This window comes from Lynx canadensis, chromosome B3 (assembly GCF_007474595.2).
Source record: "Lynx canadensis isolate LIC74 chromosome B3, mLynCan4.pri.v2, whole genome shotgun sequence".
NCBI lineage: Eukaryota > Metazoa > Chordata > Mammalia > Carnivora > Felidae > Lynx > Lynx canadensis.
The window spans coordinates 133,953,735-133,977,881 of NC_044308.2; the positions used below are offsets into that span (position 1 = coordinate 133,953,735).

At 52.7% G+C, this 24,147-nt stretch overlaps 1 protein-coding gene across 1 annotated transcript in view; it reads right to left on the reverse strand.

The window, feature by feature from the left end:
- Positions 1–24,147, reverse strand: part of CCDC88C (coiled-coil domain containing 88C) — a 129,582-nt gene that overhangs the window by 73,857 nt on the left and 31,578 nt on the right. The window contains 1 exon segment of the mRNA XM_030320236.1: positions 3,012–3,081. Within this exon segment, the coding sequence (XP_030176096.1) occupies positions 3,012–3,081 (70 nt within the window).

Here is a 24,147-nt window from a genome sequence, read left to right on the forward strand (position 1 = left end):
TGGGTGTCACTGGGACTGGATGCTCTGTTGGGTTCTGTCCCGCCCGTGGCCCCTGGCTCCACTGAGACGCATTTGCCAAAAAAAATAGTAACAACAACCCCAAACTGTGATGTGTTATAAATAACGGTACAGTGTCAACGTGAGCCGAAAAGAGCACAGGCATCTTCCTACGACGTGCGAGGAGGAGTAAAAAGACAGCGCTCGGCTCACCTTCCAAACCCACTTCCAGGCCACCACCCAAAACAGAAAGCAACTTTGTGCTTTATTCAAAAACAAACCCCAAATGCTTCACTCATCTATTTTTTTTTTTAATTGAAAACAGACAACACCATTCCATAAATAGGCCTCTGCATCTTCTTGCCAACCCCTTCTCTCTTCCCGGAGGCCCCCTGGCACTTCTGTCAAAACCTACCCAAGCGTGTGCCCAGCTCCCAGCTCCCGGCCAGGCCGCCAGCGCCGTGATGAGCCAGAACCGGTCTCTGTGCACGGCCCGCAAAGACCCCGCCTGGGGGCCCTCTGGGCTTGTCACGAGGCCCACGCTCGAGGTCTCTTTCCAACCTCTCCTTGAGAGCTGGAGACACAACCTTTTGAGTGACATGTACGGATTCTTTTCTGTGCTGGAGACAATCCACGCACCTGTCAGTTGGAAAGCAGCTTCCCCACAACGTTCTATACCTGAACTATGGCAAAGGTCACACGACTCTATAGGATTATGACAGAGAGTCACCCCACAGTATACTCAGAACGGGTGAATTTTATGGGATGCAAACTATACCTCAATAAAGCTGTCTCAAGAAAAAGTCAGCGTCCACCTCACCTGGATGTTTCTGTTCAGCACTGCACCTGAAGTGGGGGCCTGTGTTGTCTCTACATGTGGACAACCTCTTGGCCCCTGTGGTTCAGAGGCTGGAACAGAGACTCTGCCGAGGGGGAGGCTGGGGCCAGAGTTCCAGGGTGAGGAGGAACCTGGTGAAGGGGCTTCCAGGGGACAGGCTTCCCACCAGCAGCAGGAAGAGAGGACACTGACAGGGAAAAGAAAGGGTACCCAGAGGAAGCGGGTGAGCTACACAGCACGCCAGGGTGATGGGGGTGCTGGCTGAGTGGGAGGAGTTTCATGTTAGATTGAGCCATCTGCCACTGCCAGTTTTGTAGGTCAAAACGGCTGAACACTGGCCCAACCTCACATGTCCGTGTGTGCTATGGATGGGGAGTTCAGACTCCGGGGTCTGCTTACGGGCTGAGTGACCGAGGGCTCATCACTTAAACTCTACGGGCCTGCATCTTCTCACCTATAAACAGGATGGCACAGCCACACCCCAGAAGCACACTTTGATTTCCACGTTTTAATACATACACAACACCCAGCACATGGCAGGCTCACCAAGGGCTCAAGGAGGGAGCGTCCTTCTTTCCTGCTCCCCCGCCCGCCTCTTCGCCTTACGTGGCCGCCTCCAGAGCAGGCAGAAGAGCAGAACGAAGCTTGCATGGCCAGCCTCCCACAGGCATCTCTCTTCCCTTGTAAGACCGGCCCCCGAATATGTCAGGACAGTTCTGCTCGGCGAAGGAGACCCCCACTTTCCTGATGTTACTACAGAAATACGAGAGCGCCGACTGTCCCTGGGGCCCGGGGCTGTGGCTGGCATCCTCTATGTGGGGGAACCAGGAAATCAAACCAAAAGACGAACGGCCCAACGGCAGAGCCGGGGGCAAAGTGAACCAAAGGCCCCGGTTACCGACACACCCGGTGGGTAAGGGCGTTCGCTGCCAGGAGCCACCCGGTGGGCCTGGGTGGCCTCTGCAAAGCCATCATGCAAGGCTGTGAGTGCTCATGGCCAGCTGTGCTAAAGACTATGGGAGGTCATGTGGAGAAAAGGCACACACACCACCCAGCTGGGGCCCAGGAGGACACTCGCCAGGAGCAAAGTGATCTGATGCTCAGCTGCCCCCGACCTGGTGCCCCCGGATGCTGCTGCAGCCGAGGGCCACGGCGCTAAAACACAACTTCTCTACAAGAAGTATCCTGGGCTGGTCACTCGGTGTACTCTTCCTTCAGTCTGCAGGCAACTTTAGCTAATGTCATACAGGCAGGAGCAACTTTAGCTAATGTCATACAGGCAGGGGCAAAGACGGCCAGACTCCAGTGGGAGCAGGGTGAGAGGAGATGCTGCAGAGGAAAGCTTCGGTTCCTTCGGTAGAAGCCTCTACTGTGTGGGGTCCTTCCTGCATTCCTGGACCCTCACCTGTTTCTAGGAGGCCAGAGACCTACGCTAGCCAAGTGTCCGCTGGAACGGGTCCCAGCCAGCTAGTGCACTGTCCCTGGGGCCGGCGAGCTGATGTCCATGAGCCATGGGTGCAGGTCAAGGCACACAACTGTGGCAGGGAAGAAATCCATCAGCCTGTTTAACTCTCCCGGTGAGTTAGCTGGGCAGGTATGAATTAAGCTCTGATTTTCTGCAATGGAGGACATTTCATTCAGTCTTTCAAAGGCACACCGAGTGTCCAAGCCTGGGACTTAGAAACCTTGCCCTCTCGGGCTCCATAGACCCGTGGGAGGTATGAAAACAGATACAAAACAGGACATGCCGGAGAGATACACCACAGTGTGAATCAAAGTGTAGTACAATCCAGCGGAAGGGACATTCGTTCGCTCAAAAGGTTCTTAACTTTCTTGCCAATAGATACCACAATACCATGACCGTGTGGCTTCCACATTTACTAAGGAGAGACCCCCAGCAAGTCTGGCCTACGACTCAGGCGCCTAAGCCTGACAAAGCAGTGGCCTCGCCTGCCTCCACACTTGCATATGAGGGGTTGGGAGGGCTCATTCTTAAGGGGGGAAAAAAGCTCTTGGCTTAATGCCTCAGAGTAATAAACCACCCTTTAGAATCGCACCAAAATGATCACGTGTTGTCACTGTGGTGGCTCTGAGCCGGCAGCCAGAGCTCTGTCTCCAGCAGCTGCTCAGAGCCAATGGCACTGCCCGGGCACCGCAGGGGGCAGCTTCCACTCACCAGACAGCGGGTCTTTGCCAATCATCAAAACATTGGGCAAATTCATTACGATCAGCTGCTGGAGAACTTCCTACAGAAACAAAGGGGAAAAGATATCGTTAAGAACAGGAAACAAAAGTAAAGAATGATTAAGAAAATTACAGTTTATCAAGTCACTGGACGAAACGTGCAGCCGTTGAACGGTAACTATGAAGGATCCTATAGAATAGGAAGGAATATTTACAATACAAATAAACGTGAAAAGTCAAAGTTAATTATACTTCAGCCTTGCTCATGAACAAATAAAAGTCATGCTTGCATATGTACAGAGATCTCGGGAAAAAGATCTACTGCATGCTAGGATAGAGGATTAGGTGTAAGCTTCTTTTTAAGAGATGTCTTTATTTTTATTTTATGGTCTGCTCATGCAATTAAAAAAAAAGTACAGAGTAAAGATTACAAAGATGCTTCTGAGTCCCCACGACCTGATGATTCAGGATCCTAGCATTCAGCAGGCCTTTGGTATAAGCTGTAAATGAGGGAACTTCTCTCCTTTACGACACTGGCTTCCCTGGGAGAGGGGATAAATCACAGCTAATCTGCACCGTTAGAGGCAGCGCGCGGAAATGAGCCGCCTTCTGGCCCTCACACCAAGGGGCTTTGAAAGGAGGCTCAGGCACCAGCCATCAGTCATGGCCCCGTGTCTGGGGTCTTTAACAAGCTCCCCCTGGGAGTGTGCCGGCTCCGACCCACCGCTCATGTTGCCCAAAGCACTTCTCAGGGCAGGTCTGCCTCCCCCGCCCAGATGTACCTGGTTTTTCACAAATCAGAAGATAAAAGTCTAATTTTACAGAAGACCAGTAAGGGCATATGTTTCTTAGGTATTCTTGGTCTTACAAAAGTGGTCACTACAGAAACTTCACCAACAAAGCTCCTCTTAGGCCTTTTTAAAAATGTTTCCAGTGAGACAGCTTTTTTTCCAGAGTCACTCTATTGCACAACACGAGGGTCTCTGTATTCTGTATACTGCCAGCTAGCACTGATGGAGACAAGAGGGACAATCACACAATGCCCTAATCCCACAGGGTCCAGCTGAACACCCCAGAATGATGTCCAAATCATCAGATTAGAGCGAGAGCCTTGGCAGGCATGCCTGAAGAGGCCAACACCTTCAAAAAACATATAAAGTGATTTTATCTCCCCCTCACTGTTTCTATGGCTCCTGTCCACACCAGAACTTGGGGGGAGTGGATGTGGACCCAAACACACCGGGCCCCTCCCCACTCGATGATGGGGTCACAGGTCACCACATCAGAGATCCTCATGTTTTCTCGAACACGTCTTAGTTGTAAATACCTGTGCTGGACAGAAGTGTGAACCTTGTAGCAGCCTCAGCCCGCCTTCAGGGCTTGAAAGAAGTCCACACACACACACACACACACACACACACACACACGGTCTCTTAATTGAATGCACTCACCCCAAAGGATTCCACAGTCCCACCCTGGGGCAAAACACACATCAACAGTAAAATCAGCAAAATCCACTTTCCAGCTTGCTCATCCAGTAAAAGGAAGGACTCCAGGCCAGATTAGCCCATTCTGGCACGGAGTCCCTGCTCTGCCCCAACGGTAAACTCAAGTGCGCAGCCCAACTTCTGGAGGATTTACTTGTTATCACTGTCCAACCAGCTATAGTCCCTTTTGGAGTCTTGGCTGGTTTCGCCCTGCCACCGTCCAGGAGTCTGGAGTGCTAGCACTATTATCGGGGTGCTTACGTTTATAAGAGATACAGAACATGAAAGCGTCTTAAAGGACTCTGAAATGACGCAAAGTGGTATTTCTTTGCTAATGATGAGCAGCATTGCTCGGGAATATTGCTAGAACACCCACATACTCCCCTTCCAAAGCAGCATGTTTAACTTTGTCTAATCAGTACTAATTTTCCCACAAGAAATAGGTCATTTGTGCAATCAAGAAGTAATGCTTTATGAACAGAAGATATCTTTTATTTGTCCCTTTCAAAACACACTGTGGGTCTCCCAAGATCGAATCCTGGGGCCCAAAGCACTCCTGAGACATTAACCATCTCCCCACCCCCACCCCACCCCCGCCAAGGACTACCAATCACATTTTCAGTAAAAGCAGGCTTCAAGATAGAAGCAGCAAGGTCAGAGAAATACAGCGCGAGACACAAATCAACTTCAAATGTTCTAGTAACCGTCTTAAAAAAAGATTTTTTAAAAAGGTGTATTTATATGAAAATATCCTAATAATGCCTTAAGATAATATATATCCAAAATATTATTTCACCACATAATTAACATAAAATCATGAATGAGATACTTTACATTCTCTTTTCATACTATGGTCTCTGGTCTCAAAGCCCATCTCAATTTGGATGCTAAATTCTCACTGGAAACACCTGATCTGCAAAAGTAGCTTCACACACCCCAAGATGTTCCAAACACACTTAAAAAAGTTTTCCTAAATAACTGAATCAAGTATCAGTTTTTAAATTTAACTTTCACTTCCTCAGTCACACTAGCCACATCTGGAGGCCCCAACAGCCCCATGTGGCCAGCAGCTGTCACACTCCCCGACACCAGTGACAAGGGGACTCAGCAGAGATCAGTCCCTGAGGAAAGCCGTGTCTCCTGGTCCCCTCGGGGTGGCAGGGCCTCCAAGGCGACAGGCCAGGCCCTCCATCTAGTGGGGACGTGAGGTGGTTGCTGACGAGGAGACCCTCCCGCCTGGTACTCAGAACAGAAAGCCACTGTGGAGGCCGCAGCTGACACTGGCCGGCTCAGCAGGCACCTGGTCACACCCTGGCTGGCTGCGTGGGGTGGGCAAGAGCCAGGACAGAGAACACTAGCCCAGTGGTGTGCTCTGAGCAGCCCTCAAATGTGCCAGCAAGCCCTCCTGGCACCAGCCAGGCCTTTGCAAAAAGCAGAAGCAAAGGCCAATGCCACATCCCGAGGCAATGATGAAGGACAAGGGCAGCCTCTGTCTGGTCACCCCATCCGTGTGGCCTGATGGGCAGGAGGGAAGAGTCAGGGTCAGGGTGCAGCCTTCCTGAGACCCCACCCTTTGGAGGGACCGGGGTGGGGTAAGTGTTAAATACCGAGATCCAGGGTGGATTCTGTACCTCTTCCTTCTCCTCCCCATTCCCCCTCTAAGTTTGTTCCCAGATCCTAATAGAAGATGCAAGGGGGACCCCAGATGCTCCTTTTCATAAATGAAGCTGCCCTAATTGTGTCCTGGAAGGATCCCATGGGTAACTGCTGTAAACAAATTCAAGGAAAAGTCACAAGAAGGGACGAAAGGAGGGTGGGTGTTGCGGGCAGCAGAGGCGGGGCAAGTGCTCTGTAATGTAAAAAGGGGACAGAACCTAGGGGACACCAACCAGCGAGGCTGCCAGTCCAGGAGCGAGAATCTCATCCTAATTCCGAAGCTCCTCCCAGGGCTGTGAGCCCTACAAGCTAGGGGAGAATGGGATGGGGCGGGGACACTCTCCTGGAAGCGTCTGTCACCCCAGTTGCTGGGGGTTAGGGGCTGCATCTGTGTTTGCACATGGTGTCTGTCAACAAGCCTAGAGACTCACCCACCCTCGGATTCCAGCGGCAGCGGCCACCGGAGGTGACCCAGGGCCCGTGGCCTGGCTCTCAGAAGTCACCGGTGGGGAGAAGTTCTAAGAACAGAACCAGGAAGCTGAGTGCAAGGAAAAGGCTTCCTTCTCATCAGAATCCTCTCATGACAAGTACAAATGTACTCAGTGGGGGGAAACCCGGGGACGCGGGAGCCCCATTCTGGGCTCCAGTTAATGGGGTGCTGGTAGTGACAGGAAGGACAATGGGAGGATGAGGATGAACAGATTCCAGAGGTACCTGGATACACACACAACGCACAACTAAGCGAGCAGCCACTGTGGACCACACTGCAGCACCCAGGGCACAGCTTCACTGCCCGTGGCCAAACACTGGTCCTGCTGGTCTGTGAGTCCACCTCGGGGCCCGGGTGGCAATTCGGGCTGGCTCCACAGTGTCACGCTGCACCCTCGTCACTCCCTACTGTCACCGGCCATCCCCCCCCCCAAGCTCCCTCCAACCTCACTCCTCCCAGGGAGGCTGCAAAGTCTCCTGAACGCCTGCACTTGGTGGGTGTCAGCAGGGCAAAGTCTTAGGATGAAAAGATCTGGAAGTTTCCGTCACTGCTCTACGGACAGGGTTGTCCTGCTAGAGGCAGGAGGACACAGTGAGGGGGAGTGGGAGGCCTGGGGCGGCACAGCAGGGGCTGGGAGGGACCCGGGATGGACCCAAGCACTCCTGGTTGCCTCAATCCACCTCCTCTGGCCCAGGGCCTGATGTGACCCCCCTCCTCATGCACCTCCCTACCCTCAGCTCCCAGGGGCTTGCAGATGCGGCTCAATTTCTGCGTCTGTCCAGTCACTCGATTAAACTGTTAGGTTCTGTGGGAGCTGGGCCCCCTAATTCCACGTTGGCCAGTCCCCATTCAGGACTTATGCACACTGCACCCACACAACCATGTTCACACAGCTGAATGTCCCGGAAGCCCCCAGGTGAGCCTGGGCTTTCTCCCAGGACCCCACCCTTGGCTTAGGAACAGGGGACTCAGCTCAGGTCCCTGCAAACTTACCTCTGGGAATAAGTGCATGTACCCCAAACTCTTGGTAAACTGTCTACTGCACAACTGTCAACAGCAGAGTATTAAACGGAGACCCTAACATACCCCTCCCAACACCTCAACATACAAATGAAAGGAAGTATGGTGTGGGTGGGGGGAGTTGGTGTGATACGGGAGTAGCACTTCAACACTGAGGCTACCGATGGGTAGGTGGTCCTGGTTAGAACACAAGATGCCTCAGTGAATAGAAGGACACACAATTCTATGTGCAGTACTGGGGTTGAAAAAAGAAAAAGAAACCCTCAAAGGGAATGCACCAGAATGACACCACATTCTTCACTCGTGTTGTCAGAACAAAAGCAAGTTTTCCAGTATTTTCTAAAGGGCCTGTAATGTGCTCATATCTATGGTATTTTAACCCATATGGCTTCTCACACATACAGTCCGCAGCGTCTATTCATCAGATAGTAAGCCATGAAAGGACAGGTTCACAAAAATGACCTCCTTTGAGACAACTCATCAGGTATCCAAGATGAATGAAATGGATTCCCATGTTTTAAAACACGCCCCCCTCCCCCCTCTCCCTCAGCTGGGAAGAGCAGACACCAGCCAGCAGGACCCAGGCGACCTGGCCAGGGATGGGGACAGGGCGGACTTATAGGCCTGGGGAAGGGGTGGGCTCCAGAGCATCAGCCCCTTGAAGGTTCAGGTTAGGGGTCCCAGAAAAGTCCCATCTACCACCCGAGGCAATGCAGAGGCCTCACTGAAAAGGCTTACAAAGCCTGCCAGGTCCCATCTGGACCTCTGTTCCCGCTCAAAGAGAAAGGTCATTTTCTCTCCTGGTGGAAGAAATGCGAGGTCCTGGAGAAGTTCTGGGGTAGAAACACACGTGTGTACTGGGACTACGGGATTAAGAACAAGGATTTCATTGGGGTGCCTGGGTGGCTCAGTCGGTTGAACGTCCAACTTCAGCTCAGGTCATGATCTCGCGGTCTGTGAGTTCGAGCCCCACATCGGGCTCTGTGCTGACAGCTCAGAGTCTGAAGCCTGCTTTGAATTCTGTGTCTCCCTCTCTCTCTGCCCCTCCCCCGCTCATGCTCGCTCGCTCTCTCTCTCTCTCTCTGTCAAAAATAAATAAACATTAACAAAATTTTTTTAAAAAAAGAACAAGGATTTCATGAAGCTGCTGAAATAATTCCCCCCCCCCAAAATCAAACTGAATTTTATGGCTTGATATGGTGCCAGGAAGACCAAATAAATGCTACTACAAGCCAAGTTTTCAGGCCCATGAGTGACACCACCCCTCCCCCCCCCCCGAGGGGTTTAAATGGGAGGTGATGCTGAGTAAAAGAGGGGAAATCCCAGCAAAATTAAGACAATCACCGAGCAGAGGCATCCAGATCATTACCAAGGCGGTCTGGCCGGTCCAGACAGCAAAAGATGCCTTCCACACGGCTAAAGAAACAGTGTTGTTGTGGACCTGTCCACGTTCTCAGAGCCAATACTGAAAATCAGACACGCGTGTTATCAGCTTTGAGCATACACCCAGCACCCCTTTAGAACTGGGGTTCAGATATTCCAAAGATACATACTGAGCACCGTGCTGTGAGTGGGGAACTCTCAGCCTGAATGGAAAGGCAGAGAGGCAGAGAATCACAGCGCAAAAGGACAGGTGTCAGTCAGAGCAGCACAGCGCAACCAAGTCTGGGAAGGCTTCCCAGAGGAGGCGGCTTCTGAGCTGGGCTACGGAGAATGCTTAGGAGTTCCACAGGCGGGGGAGAAAGCCCAAAAATATATTAACTGCTAAATGTGGCCAACAAGCCAAGCCTTTGGTTACCCTGTACTATACATACTCTGCAGTTCCTCCTGGGGCACAATCTTCCTCACATACCCCTAGCCTCGATTACTACCAGTCAGAATCCTAATCATTCTCCGAAACTCACAGAAAACATCACCTCCTCTATGCAGCTACCACCGATGCCCTTAATCACATATGATTTTCTTTCCCCTGAATTCTTAAGGCTTCGTTTGCCCTCTTCTGTGGCCTTTTCACATTTTGCCTTCTTCATCAACTCCCCATTCAAAGGCAGCAAAAAGCTGCTAACAGTGACAGCTGACAGAAAATCAGACTGATCAGAAAATATTCCTCAACATTTATATTAAGATGAAAAAAAGTTATCCTCTGGGAAGAGGTGTCCTCTCTCTCTCACACTAACCGGGGAACCAAGTCCTAAAACCCATCTGCTTTGCTCCACCACCATGATGGAAGTAACTCAACTGTCTCTGCCTGGAATCTTGGCAAAATCGGCTGCCACATGCCTTAAGATTCAACAGCCTGCAGATGTAGGCAAAAGTTAAAACATCTCCTCGTCAATTTGTAATGCTGGTTTGGGCACACCATGCTTTCTGATTGTTAATTCCCAAATACGATCATTTTATGAACAAAGAGAAGCAGAACGAGGGTATTTAAAAATTCTAACACTACAGAAATGACTCAGACAGGAAAGGTATCACCTGAATTCTGATGTTCTCAGGGTCTATTCCAGTGCCCTAGAAGAGGTGACATGTCTAAACCCCACAGCAAGAACACGTCCAGGAAGTGCGGAGCACTTAGCTGGGGTTCACACGGGTGGGCATCCGACAATGAGACACTCACAGAGCACCGCAGAGAGACCTACAGAGCCAGGGACTAGCTCCAGGGGTCCTCTGCACACACACCACACAGTGTGTGCTCATGTCATCAATTAGCAGTCCTCCATACCATACCTTGAAACCTCCCACCTGCATCTGGCCAAGAGGGGTTCCTTAACGCCCTTGAGGACTCCTCAGTCAAAACAGAAGGTGCCAGAAACCCTGCCTGACCTTGCCAAACATACACCCAACCACAGAAAGTGCCCCATCTCTTTCCTTCTCCCAATATTCACAAGAGGTACTCAGGACAAGAATTATTAGAATTTCCCATCTGAGGGAACCACAGCACAGGGCAGGTAACGGGGCTTCACATGGGGTCCAGAGCAAGGGCCAAGACCGGCAGTCTGCGTGGCGAGCTCTCCCCCATACCACGCCAGCTTCCCCGTGGCTCACACTAGAGCACTCTCTACAGGTGAGGCTTGCCTCATACCTTCCATGGTGATGCCTGGTACTGACAGCCTGCCGGCCTCACCCCGACAGATCACGCCTCCCATGATATCACCCAATCTGAGAGCAACAGGGACTAGACTCCAAGGCCAGGTGCCACAGCCCACTTTCTGGGATATCACAGCCAAGAGCACGAGTTTCTAATGTAGCTGCTGGGAGGAGACGTAAGTCTGATGATTTATCCTCGGCTGCCTGTTCAAAGCCTGAGCCCATGGGGCCACGTGCTTGTAATTCCATCTGGACAAGGGGCTCTGGCTCCGGCCGCCTTCCCTCTCACTGGGGCAGTGAGCCCTGGCAAAATGAGTGGGTAATGAAGTGCTTTTATGTTAAGAGGCTGTCACGTAAAGCTGCTGATAGATTCAATCCATCTGTTCCAACTCCTTTCAATTAATCCTGGGGTCCCCAGGGCCTGAAACCAGTCCGGATCCACACAAGCCCAAGAGTGCTGGCTCCCCTAACTAGGCCACGCCGCATCTCAGGACCCAGCGATGTAAAGCCACCAACCTGGGCCATCCGTGGTTATCACATCGTGAAAGAACCGCCTGCCCCGAACGCTTTGTAGCTGCTTGCCCTCGTGGCTGTTCACAAAAGCAAACAACACCATTCTTTGTTCGCAGAAAGGAAAACAAGTATTTCCTTCCACAGAGGAGGAGGAGGAGACCTGTGGGAAGGAGCCCCTGGAAACTCAATCACCACTGCATGAGGGCAAAAGCTATGTGCTGTGTGACCTCAGGAAAGCCACAGTCCCTCTCTGAGCCACACCCTCATCTGTAACAGGACTAGGACCACCTCTAAAGGGATGTCTGGCTCCTTCAGAAGTTGGGGGGAGGGGAACTGGGAAAGGAGACAGCATGCTGGCACAGAGGAGCACATCACAGTTTTATCAGGTCACTAACTCAGGACTGCCAACTCTGAAAACAGGCAAGTGCCCATGTGTCCCGGAAGAACCCAGGGGAAACCCAACAAGGGACGGGACTGCAGGATGCTCAAATGTCCCCACAGACGCTTGTCACCTTCCCTTTAGGGCTGGTATGACGCCTGGGGTTGCTTTGCAGCAGGAGCTGTCTTATCTGATGCTGGTAAGTGCCTGTTCTGAGCCCGTGGACCAAAAAAAGGTGGTGGGGTAGCCCCGGAAGCTTGGGCAGGGCACTGCGTTCAGCTCCTCTGAGAAGAATTTCTGCCCATAAATGGTGTTTCGGGAGCCACTTTACATGGTAAACACAAGCCTGTCACCAGCAGCCAAGGTTGGGCTCTAGGGGACAACTTCTGCAGCAAAGCCATCAGCAGCCACAGGTGCTGGGGGAGGGGCACAGGGCTCCAGATGGACCAACGGACGGACACGCAGACTTGCTGACAGATCCCGGCCAGCATCAAGGGGCTGGTGAGAACTAGCTTTTAAAACTGCAAGAGGCTTCCAGATTACCTACAGAGCAGGGAAACTGAGACCCAGAGAGGAAAATCACAGGGCGGGGGGGCGGGCAGCATCACACCTAGGTCTAGAAAGCCAGGTCTCCTCTGCCTCCACCCCAGAGCTCTTTCTACCACGGCAAGGAGAGCAGTTCATTCATCAGTGTCTACTGGGTGCCTCCTACACCCAGGACCATGCTCCAGGAAGGGCTCGGGGGAGGGAGGGGTGGTCCTGTCCTCACACTCAATGCCCAGAGTGGTTCAGGGCCACCCTGTCCTCTCCTCAGCAACATCAACAGCATCAGTGCTTGGGGCTGACACAAGACCCCTACTTCATGGCAATGAGGGATCTTACAGCTGTGGACCAGCAGTTGGAGAATCCCTGTGTTCCAGCTTCTTGGAAGAGTCTACATTTCTGTTGATCAGCAGGCAAGGGAGGGTGTGGGGCTCACAGGCAGACCACCCATTGGCCAGGGTGTGGTGTGAGGGTGTGTGGGTACGTGTGTAAGGGAGGGAGGCTAGAAGAGCCACCAACACCACCAGTCCACAGGACCCAAACTGCTCCCCTACACCCCCAGCAGCTGGGGGCCCTAGGCTGATTTCCCAGGCACCGTCTGCCCTGGGCACGCCTACAGAGCTTAGTGGGAGGGGTGCGGCCCTCCCCTGTCCCAGCAAGTTGCTGGGTGTCTACGCATCCACTGTGTCCCATTCTGCTGCATCCATCACTCAGCCCAGGCAGGGCTGGAGCAGGGGCCACACCCTAGCAGCCCTCACCCGTTCCTGACAGTGCTGTACCAGCTCCCTCGCTCCCAGGGTACAAGTCTGAGCAGGAGGGGACAGAGTGCCTGGGAGCCTCCAGCAGCAGGTGGCAGCCTGCTGGGACCTGCGAGGGCAGGGAAAGGCAGGGAGGGAAGACCAACCCAGAGCGTGAGCGTCGCAGGACCCAAGGCACCAACGCATCCAAGTCAGCCAGGCCTCCACACCCATCTCCCCAGGGCAGGGGGAATAGAAGGACAGCCGATCACTCTCTTTTGGACACCACTGTATTTCGGGGTACCTAACAGGTGTCAGGTGGTGTGCTGGTGTGTGTGTGGTGGGGGGAGGGGAGTCACACAGAGATGACTTCTGTCCTCAAATCTACAATACACAGACAGACAGAAAGACAAGCTCAACAAAACGTGTAAGAGCAGTGAGGGTGCCCAGGGTGTGTGCGCATGGGGCCCGGCTCCGTCCTTGAAGAGCCTGCTGCCTGGCAGGGGGCCGACCTGCTGGCAAGTTTGGCACCCTAACAGCAGAGATGAGAGGCATCTCAGCTGAGGAGCACATGGGAGAGGCTCACCCAGAAAGGCTTTCAGGAAGAGGCGGCACTGAGCTATGATGGAACAGAGAGGCACAGGTGCCCCCCAGGCGTGTCACATGCCTAGCAGATCGTGCTGATGGCAGGGAAAGGAGGCAACAAAGGCAAAGGAAGAAGCAAAAGGTACCCCACCCCCACTTCCTGTGTCCAACACGGGCACTGGAATCCCATCTCCTGGCCCGGTCCAGAATGAAGCAGCAGAAACCCTGCTCAGGGAGTTGGGGCCCCCGGCATGCACTCTGTACTCAGCTCTGCGGTGGCAGCAGTGGCTCTGGAGTCCCCAAACCAGGCCCACCAGCAGCCTCTTGCCACTGGGCCTCAGCTCCAACTCCTACCAGGTGGCTGGGCGGGCAGGGGGGGCATCACACCTAACCCACAGGAGACCGAGCACAGCACCTGGCACATAATGAGGCCCCCAGACACTCTTAGGGAGAACACATGCCTGCCTCCTGCATCAAGGGTCCCGCTTTAGAACAGTTCTGGGATGCACACATGTAGGAGGCCTGCAGAGACCAGAAGTGAAGACAGCCACAGTGAGGTGGGTGTGGGAGTTCACCCTGGAGGTCCTCGGGAATGGAGAAATCCTCCCCACCCCTTTTTCCTCTCTACTGCTCTGGCTCCTTCAGAAAGGACTGAATAGGAACACCTGGACACCTCTACTCCCTTGCTCTTACTTCTCTCTTCCCTCCAGTCGCTGGAGGAAAAGCACACACGATGGTAGGCACTGCAAAGGCTGGCAGAGGTTTCAACCCTCAAGGCCTGGCAGGTGCTATGCTGAGAATTCTCAGGGCAGGCCTCGGCTGTAGGGGAGGGGGTGTAGGGAGAGGGGGTGCTTGGTACATTAGTGATGCCTGGGGGATGGGGAGAGAGGTGCCTGGTTGATTAGTGATGCCTGGGCATGGGGGGGGGGGGGTGCTTGGTTGATTAGTGATGCCTGCCTCAGGCAGAAAGACAGAATTTGCACCTCTGAGACCAGCAAAGGTGGAAATGCAAACTCTCCACAGCAGGAAGTGAGCTAGGTAGGCCTGTACTACTGCCTCCCTCTCCCAGAAAGCTGCAGATGAAACAGAGGTACAAGTTACAAAGAGGTGACTTTTGGCTCCCAGAGGAGGGATTTCTGTGAACTAAATGAGACGCATTGACAAAATGATATACTGGGTCAAAAATGCCAGGATCCTTGCATTTGGAGGGAACCTGACTAGAATAACTCTACGTTATTAGAAAAGTAAAACGGGGAGAACACATTTACTCCTCAGGATTTCTGAAAACTAATCCTCAAATCCATGTTAAGTGACCTAAGGGCGGGCGGGGGCGGGGGGGAGCATACTTAGTCCGTTTTACTAAAAGCAGAACATTTCTAAAAATTAATCTTCCAATAACAGTAGCAGTTGCTACATCCGTCTGATCATCAGAGGCCTTCCCCATCATACAAATAACCCACCTGGGAACAACCACCACAACAGCAAAGAAACAGAGAAACAGATGGTGTAAGCAAACAAATCTTATAAACACTGGTCACTTCGCATCGTTAAAGGAGGTTGCCACTCATGGCCAGACTTCATCTAGAGAGTAAGGAACTCTGAAAGGTTCTTATTTTCCTATCACCAAAAATGTATTCTATAGCAGGAAACTGGGGGAGGGCAACTCAGGACACAGTTGAAAAACTGGGGGGAGGAAGGTTAAGAAATGAGTTTGTAATGAGTAACATTTCGTCAGGAAGCGAAAATCTCAACAGATGGTATCAGCTTCAAGGCAGCTGGGCAAGGGCTTGGTGGTGGCTCAATGCATGCCCCCTCCCCCCAACACCTGATGCAATCTCCCCCACTCTGCAACACTCACCTCCAGTGCCATCCTCTCCCCAAATTCCTTGGTTGGACATCATCACTTCCTCCTCTGTGCCCCTGAGCCCCGGGCGTGCACCCCTATAGTCAGTTCAATGTGACTGGGAACCTCAGGGTCTTGGGGTGCCGTAAGGTGCTCATCTCTGAATCGTCCCCTCCACCACCCCAGGCCTCTGCACGTGCTGCCCACAGATGGTCACCAGCTGCTGGCTGACCCAAACCCACTGACCACAGGAGGAAGGGTCTGGTGAGAACAGAGGCCTCAGAACCTCAGGTCACTGACTACATCTTCACCCTTCCTGCAGAGTGCAAGCAACACTGGCTTTTGAACAGTAAGCCAGTCCTAACCGGCAGGCGGTATCCCAGGTCCACTGGCTGGCTCTTTGCCAACACAAGATCTGTTTAATCAACAAATATTTTAAGTTTATTTATTTTTGAGAGATAGTGTGAGCAGGGGAGGGGGCAGCAGAGCAAGGAGAGAGAGAGAATCCTAACCTGTGAGATCATGACCTGAGTCAAAATCAAGAGTCAGACACTTAATTGATTGAACCACCCAGGTACCCCGATCAAATATTTCTGATTACTGGGGATGCTGCAGTCAATGAGGGCAATCAAGAGGTAAATAAGTGTATTATAAGCACGTGCCAAGAAATACTAAGTGCGGAGAAGAAAAATCAGCAAGGTAAGACCATTCGGAGTGACAGAAAAAGAAATTACAGACACGCAGCCAAAGGAAAGCCCTTCCATGAAGTGATAATTGAACAAACATGAGTGGAGAGAGGGTGTGAGCCAGATGGACACGTGGAAGAAGAGAATTCCAGCCACAGGCAAGTCTTGCAAGAGGGCAAGTCTTGTGGCTGGAACACACCGTGCAGTCCCACGGAGGGTGACGCACACTGGCAGGGGCCCACCCTAACCTGTGGTGCCATTTCCAGCAGTGCCCGCAGTGGACTCGCGGGGTCAGACTCCCCACTCTGAAGCCTGAGGCAGCACAGGAATGTCACACGAGCAACTCACCAGGACACAGGGGTTCTAAAGCTTTTGAGCCTTGGACACCAGGCACAGGTGACTAGTGGTGGCTATCTGGAGCGCTGTGTTGAGAAGGATTCTGAAGCCAGGGCTCAGAGTTAGAGAGTGCCACGATCGATCAGTGAGGTCAGCCCGAGCTAGGAATTAAGACACGGGGGCACTCCCTGGTAGAGCCCGGTGTAATAAAGTGCTGTAACACGCTTGTGGTATAAAATGCTGTGGAGACAAGAGGAAGGGACCAGCATTTCTCTGTCACTCATTATAAAGCTGCAGACTGAGCTCCCTCTGCGAAACCATCTTCACTTGCGAAGCCTCCATACCAGGCTGTGGGGTCCCCAAGGTGGGGATCTGGACCATCTCCCTCCCTGCAGCTGCCCAGGGTGTGGTACGAGGAGGGGTTCACTCAGTGTTCTATCGGATGAGCTAGGCTGGCATGCGTGCTGTGTGAACAGCCCGACTGTGGGTCCCTAAAGGACAGAGGCAGAAAGGATGGCCTTCAATTAGACCAACTGGGCCTTTCTGGGTGAGGATCTGACCTGAAGACAAAAACAAAACAAAGCAACCACCTTTCTTTTCCTTTTAAAAAAGAAAAGGGAGGCTTCCCTTCAGATGTGGGTAAGGTGGGTGTGAGGACCACCAGAATCCAGGAACATGGGGGGGGGGTGGGAAAACTAAGGCATGCAGACCCACCCCAGCACCTGGCCACGGGGCGGCCCAGCTGCTCAGGCTGCCTGTGGGGCCAGCTGAGAACCCACCCTTCAAACAAATAAAGGCATCCTGGCCACCTGTTCCTGAGCTCAAATCCAGCAGGGTGACGGTTTGTGCCCATCCCACCCCATGGCAGGTGGACTCCTCCAGCCCAAGCCAAAAGATGATGAGAAAAGATGCCATCTGTGCACATGAACTGAGCACCTACTGTGTGTGTGTGTGTGTGTGTGTGTGTGTGTGTGTGTGTGTGTGTGTGTGTCTGTGTGTAGAACATCTCGGTCTGGTCCAAGTGTGTACATGCTGTCGTGGGCTGAGTGGGGCAGGTGTCTGTTTTACACCTGGCTTTTGGGGAGTGCATCTGTCTTCCAGAATGCACTCATGGTCCTCCGTGCCTTGCACACTCGTGGACTGCCTCACTTTTACATTCATTAGCTAATTCACTGAATGAGTATTTACTGAGCCTACGTCTATCCCAGGCAGTGTGCTCGGGTCGGGGACGTGATGATGGTGAGTGAACACACACTCCTGGTGGAGACGGGCATTTATCAACCACCCTCACGAGTGAGCTCAGTCAGGAACGGCGCTGTGGGCGGGCACAGGGAAAGCTCCAAGTAAACGTTTCCTGAATAAACGTACAGGAGAGATGGAATACTGCAAAGCCAGCAGCCGGTCATCATAAATTCCATCTCCCGTCCGGAAGCAGAGAGGAAAGATGCAGGAAGTGGGACGCGCTGTGCGCTCCCAGCCAGGACCACAGGCCCGAGGGAAGACCACGGGTTGAGCCACGGGATAGGCCCATCTCTCGGCAGACTGCCCAGGTACAGCCCAGGCCTGCAGCGGTAGGAAAGGCCTTTGCTCCAACAGTCACGCTGCGCTCGCCTGGCCGTTAAGACCCAGGAAAACGAGGCCAGACGTTGGGCCTGGGACAGAACTGCTCCAGGCAGGCAGGCCGGCCGGCTACTCTGGCTGCAGCTCCACGCACACATGAGCCGCCCCTCCATTAGCATCGCCACCACCTCCCTCTGCACAGAGGGGCTCTCACCCCGTGTCTAAGACACTGGTCTTTGCTTTCAGCCAGAAAAATAAAGAGAAACAGAAGCCATGACAAAGCACCCCCACCTGAAAAAGCAAGCTCATCTCATCTCACACCACCCACCCAGAGCTTCCTCTAAAGAGTAGAGGGCTCACGGTGGCTGCCGAGGGCTGGCACCAGCAGGCAGGGAACAGAGCACCTTCGACAGGCACAGGTGTGTCAAAGGGCCCCTAAATCCACTCCTGGGAAGTGGGGTCGCCACGGAGGGCAGGCCGAGAGGTGACGTTATGCCTCCACAGTGGAGTCCCTGAGCTCGTGGGGCTGCTGTGAAAATTACAGCACATGTCTACGGGTGCTGATTAACTCTGGCATCCACAGGCACCGTCCTAACCCCATGAGCCAGCGGAGTTCAGAGGAGTTAGGTGATGCCCAGGTTACCTGCGGGTGAGTGGAGTGTGGGACCCAATGCCAATTCCTTGGAATCCTGACGCCAATGTGAGATCCTGCTGACCTTTTAGAATCCACAGGACTCTCGGTCCAGTCATTATGCACCTTGCGGTGCTTAGAAACCATGGAGCTGGGGGCGGTTACCTGACAGATCCCTGAGAATTACAGTCATCTGGGAGTAATGAAGACCTGAAAACAGTGACGCCCTAGGTGTCAGGGACCTGGGCACTGCGAAGCATTCCAGGCAGTGGGCAGGAGGGAGCTTCTGAGAAAGGCATGCTGCCCCCTCGTTCAAGGAGGGCTTCCCAGAAGTGGCACTCAATCCTGACCTCAGAGCCATGCCGGCTGGAGGGGAGGCTGGGGCTTCTTTTATTAAGGAAGAAGGGGGAGAGTGGACAGGAGCTGGGGGATAATCTGCCACATAAGACAGGCAATAAAACACGACCTCTGGCCTCATGGAAATTACCGTCTCGTTAGATATATACACACATGTGGAGATGATTAGTGGGTGAGGCCACCTATAACAAGACACTTTGACACACAGGAAACAAGTGGTTAAGGCAGAACAGAGCCATGGGCCGTGGAGGTTGCTACAGCCAGCAGGCATTAGTGGAAGAGGGAGGCCTGAACTGCAAGGGAGGCAAGAGAGAGGCAGGGGGAAGGCAGCTCTGGAAAAGCAGATTGCTCCCCCCCTCCCTGTGAACACTGGGCCATCACAGCCTTTGCTAAAACTAACTTGGCAGTGGGGGATGGGGGGGGGGGCAAGCTGGACCTAACAGGCACAGAACTAGGTTAATTATTAAACATAATCCTTGGCTCATGACACTCATCTGTGGTCACACATGGCTCGCTTTCATTCAGTTACTTTTTACAATGTAATAACCACCTGCAAACCCACCACCCCAAACACAGGCTATGATCTTGACAATAACCTCCATCTAACCAGATGGTTCCCCCATCCCACCTCCACCCCCTCTTCTATCCAAGATATCACCATCTTGGATCACAAGTGCACATTCCCTTGCTCTCTTTTTCACAGCTTTACTTCATCTGTAAATATTCCTAAAAAGCACATTTAGTTGCTTTTTAACTTTAGAAGAAAAGGAACGATGGTGTATGTAATCTTTGAGAGCATATGTTCTTTTCACCTAATATTTATGATATTGCTAAAATTCATCTACATCACTGCACGTTGCTGCAGTTAATTTGTTTGGACAGCTGTATAATATTCCATTGTGTGGTCACATCTCCGTGTATTCATCCGTTCCCCTACTGATGGGCATCTGGGCTGTTTCCAGGTTTTTGCTGTTGTGAACAGAAATGCTGTGAATATCCTTGTACAAGTCTCCCAGAGTTCACGCGCCAGAGACTCTCTTGGGTATACACCTAGGCGTAAAATGAGCTGGGCCATCAGGTATGTGGATGCTGAACTTTTGCCATTAATGCCAGTCTGTTTTCCAAAGTAACTGCACCAATCTGCACTCCCTCCAGCAGAGGATGAGAAACAGAACAGCCAACACTGGCCACACAACAAGAGTTCACCAGTTCTCTCCCAGTAGCCTCATGTCAGACTGGGAGCAAACACCGACCCAGCACCACCACCTACTGCGTGCAAGAGCCAGGTCCTGACCCATCAGCAGCTGGACTCTAAAATCCCGTGTTCCCAACCACAAAGACCTCCCCACTTGACAGGCCAACTCCCGCCAGAGGGAAAAGGCTGGAAGGGCAAGGATTACATCTAAGACACCTCAACAGGATCAAGTTCAGGGTCAAGGGCTGAAACACAGACACGCCAGGCCAGTCTGTATAGGATCCTACCTTTGTCACCCAGGGCCAGGGATGAGCTGTTGCCAAGTCTGACTGGTCTTCAATGGCCGACATTTTCTCACTCTGTCATCCACCGCCCTTGACTCTTAAACTGCCTCAATGCAAGCCCACCAGACGAGGTGGCAGATGGGGCCACATAAGTATTGGCTCCTTGAGCTTGCCTCCTTCTACTCCATCCCAGCTCCTGCTCTCATTCTTGGCTCCAGGGACAAGTGACAGTGATGGCTCTCCATGGCCAGGTCAGGTACCTACACTGGTGCCTGGGCCCTCCACTGGAGTGCCTCATTTGTTCCCACTTCCAGTCATTTCCAGTGGGCCTGCCTGAAATCAACACATAAAAAACTGAATCTTCTTGGTCAGTAGTTTAGTTACTGGAGAAAGGGTCCACCCTGCAAACATGTGAGTGAAGGCCAAAGGGTCTGGGGTTGAATATAAGTGTCGTGGGACATCAGAACGAGATGAGTTGGTGGGGACTGGACAAACCCACTATGAGAAAGGACCTCCATGCTATGCCACGAGGACTCACCTTCCAGCTTCAAGTTGTCATCCTGACACTAGCAGCACCCCCCCAAAGTCATTTCCTCACGTTTGTTTTGTCTTCACACATAGATGCTCAATAAATACTTGTCCAATAGAAACAAAACTCTCATTGCTATTTATACAAGAGCACCCAAAAAATCTTTGTCAAATGCTATGGATAGAATTCTGGTCATCTTGGGGTGGTTAACTCTTCTGCAACTTTTTGGAAAGCATTACACAGGGAAGCACACCTGCTTCAACATGCAGCAGAAGCAAGGACATAAGAGCAAAGTGCCAGTGTGGCATCAGACATGCCTCTCAAAGCGGGCAGACCAGTTTAATGCAAGAGCACCCAAAATTACATGCAAGCCAAAAAGTTTCCAGAAGAATCCTATTATATATACACTTTCACAACATGGTTATTGTGCAAATTTTCAAAAGTAGATAAAAGGAGACAAAAACAGTACAATAAGCCCTACGTACCCAGCAGCCAGCAAGATCAGCTTCATATGTCATTTTTCCCTTTGCTATAAAATTATTTTCACACAACCTCCAGCATCACATCATCTCAGCCCTCCATCAGAATGTTTCTCTCAAGAACACTGGCATTTTCTTACATAACCACAATTACATGCTATTTTCTTTTTCCTACGTGCTTCTTAAAATGAAGCACTCTGTATGTTTCTAGAGTCCAGCCAGGAAGTGAGAGAGAGGGGGGAGGCGGGAGGAGGGGGGAAGGAGCAGGGAGAGCGTGGATACAGGTTTCATGTGAGACCTGCAGTATGCTCTAGGGAGGGGTTTCCCCATGTGCACGCCCCATGCAGATTTGTTTCTTCCGTGACTCTAACCACTGACTAAGGAGCATGTGAGATTGGGGGGCTGAGGACATGGAAGGATGTAGTAACATGGGGAGAAGTTAAAGGTTTAAGGGCTTTCTCTGTGGGGAGTTTGAGTCTCCCATCCCCCGCCTATCCCAGGAAGGGGGCCTGTGACCCACCAGACCCGTTGCACATTACCAAAGGGGTCGCATGGAGAGGAGGGACCCCAAGTCTCAAAAACACCAGAGCCCAGGTCCCGGAGACACAGCAGGTGCGGCAAACCAGCTGGCCAACACGGAAACAATCTTTTGGGTCTAGGGTTTTATCTTCTCCGCATTTCTCTATGCCCATGAAGTTACACATTCCTCCTGCTACTGAAGGCCAAGGCTGTCCCCCACCCCCAGAATAAAAAACTCTTTTATTGAACTGGGAGAAGGATAAACACGGGGAGTCTTTATTTGATGGGGTGTCCAGACTCAGGGAGGCCCGGGCTGGGGGCGGCAGAGCAAGAGGCGGCAGCGAAGTTGGTGCCCTGGAGCTGGGGCTGTGCGCACTTGAGGGATGGCTACACTGCCGGGCATGGGGCCTTGGAGCACAGTGCAGGCCATGCAAGGCTTGAGCGAGCACAGCTCCGCGGGGCTGCAGCGGGGAGACAGAGAACCTGAGGCGGGTGCAGGAGCAGCAGTGAAGACATCCTGTCCTCGGACCAATCAGGGGGTCTCAGGAGGTTGGCCTGGAGGGTGCCGAGGACAGTCAGACCCCCGATTCTCCCCCGCAGGATGAGGCCAGTGGAGAGGGGGGGGGCTGAAGATGGACAGACATCCAGCTCTACCCCGGGGGTTGGGGGAGGGACAGGCTGGGCAAAAAGAGGACTCACCTTAGCATCCAGTTAAATGGTTAACAGAGAGGTGGGGGGCGCCCCTCTGGACACCCCATTTGCAGCCAGAAGGGCAGCTGGGGGACTCGAGGTTGATCCACCTCTCATTCTCAACCTTGGGACACAGGATCTTCTGAGGCCAGGAAGATGCTCTATCTTCCACCCCGGGACAAGGTTAAGGTCCCCGAATCTGGACAAACACCTCATTCTCGGACACCTCCAGACTAGACAGGCACAGCATTTTCTCTCCCATCCAGAAAAATCAAGTCTGGGTGCACCTCCCCCCACCACAAGGTCTCTCATTCTCTGAGACGGTAAGGACTGTGACCAGGAAAGTACGTCCCTGAGCCATGCCTGCAAAGCACGGGCTCCAAGTCGGAGCCCGCCCCATCGAGCAAGCAGTGCGCCAGGCTCAGCGCCGCAGCTGAGTGCCAATCCGGCTCCCATCCTGCTGCCTTGGCCTCCAGCAGAGATAGCTCCAGAAAGTAGGTGGCAAAGAGCCCTGAAGGTCAAGGCTTTAAAGCCTGACACATCAAGAGGAAGGCTGCAGCTTCTGTACTTTCTGCCCCAGGTGGCAGGCTTTGCCTCGCAGAGGCGACTGCACAATTAATTGCCTTCGTCCCAATCAGGCCTCTACTACAAGACCCAGCTCACTCCCCTCTCTGGTCCAAGCCCACCCCCAGATCTCCTTTCTGATTCCTTTTTTCAGTGGATTTTCTTAACAGCCCATTTCATCAGGGTTAGTCTGCTATCTTCTCCTGTTTCACATCTGCACGTCTGGCCTCTCCAGCTAGGATAGGTTCTTCCATGTCCGGGCAGCAGAAAGAGCACAGAGCTGAGGTTCACAGCAGCCTTGGGTTCTAGTTCCAGACTCACCATTAAACACAGAGATCATACCTTCTCGGGGCCTCGGTTTCTTCATGTGTAAAATGAAGCCATGCAGGCAACAGCACTGTCCTCCTCCTCCTCCCTCCATGGCAGACATACTACAGAAGGAAGCCCTCTTTCCCACAGATCCAGGCCTCCCGGCCCTTCTGCACACAGTTCTCTGCGCGGCCACACCTGCTCCATCTGTACCTCAGCGTGAGCTCATCCGCCACTCCCTGGGCTAGATGGTCTCCAAGGACGCTGTAAATACAGTGGGCCCCACAACAGAGCACCCAGAGAAGATCATGCAAAAAGTGGGAACAGGAGATCCTCCCTGACAGTGTTTGGACTCTGAAATGGCCACCTCTGGTGGGAATAATGGACTCTGAAGTTCTCCAGATGAAGGCCCTTACAAGGCGGTCTCATCTCCAGCTCAGCTCTGCCTGCACCGTGTTCGAAGGAATCTTAACGCCAAGCTCCTCCAGCAGGGGTGAGGTCGGCTATTTCTCCACCCGCCTCGGGGCCCAGGGCCGAGCCCAATTCATGCTGCGCCCTAAGGAAATCATCCAGCAGTTGAGAGAGAGGGCAGAGAAGAGACACAGCCGCCAAGGTGGAGAGAGAAAACCTCGTCTCATGTCAGCCTGAG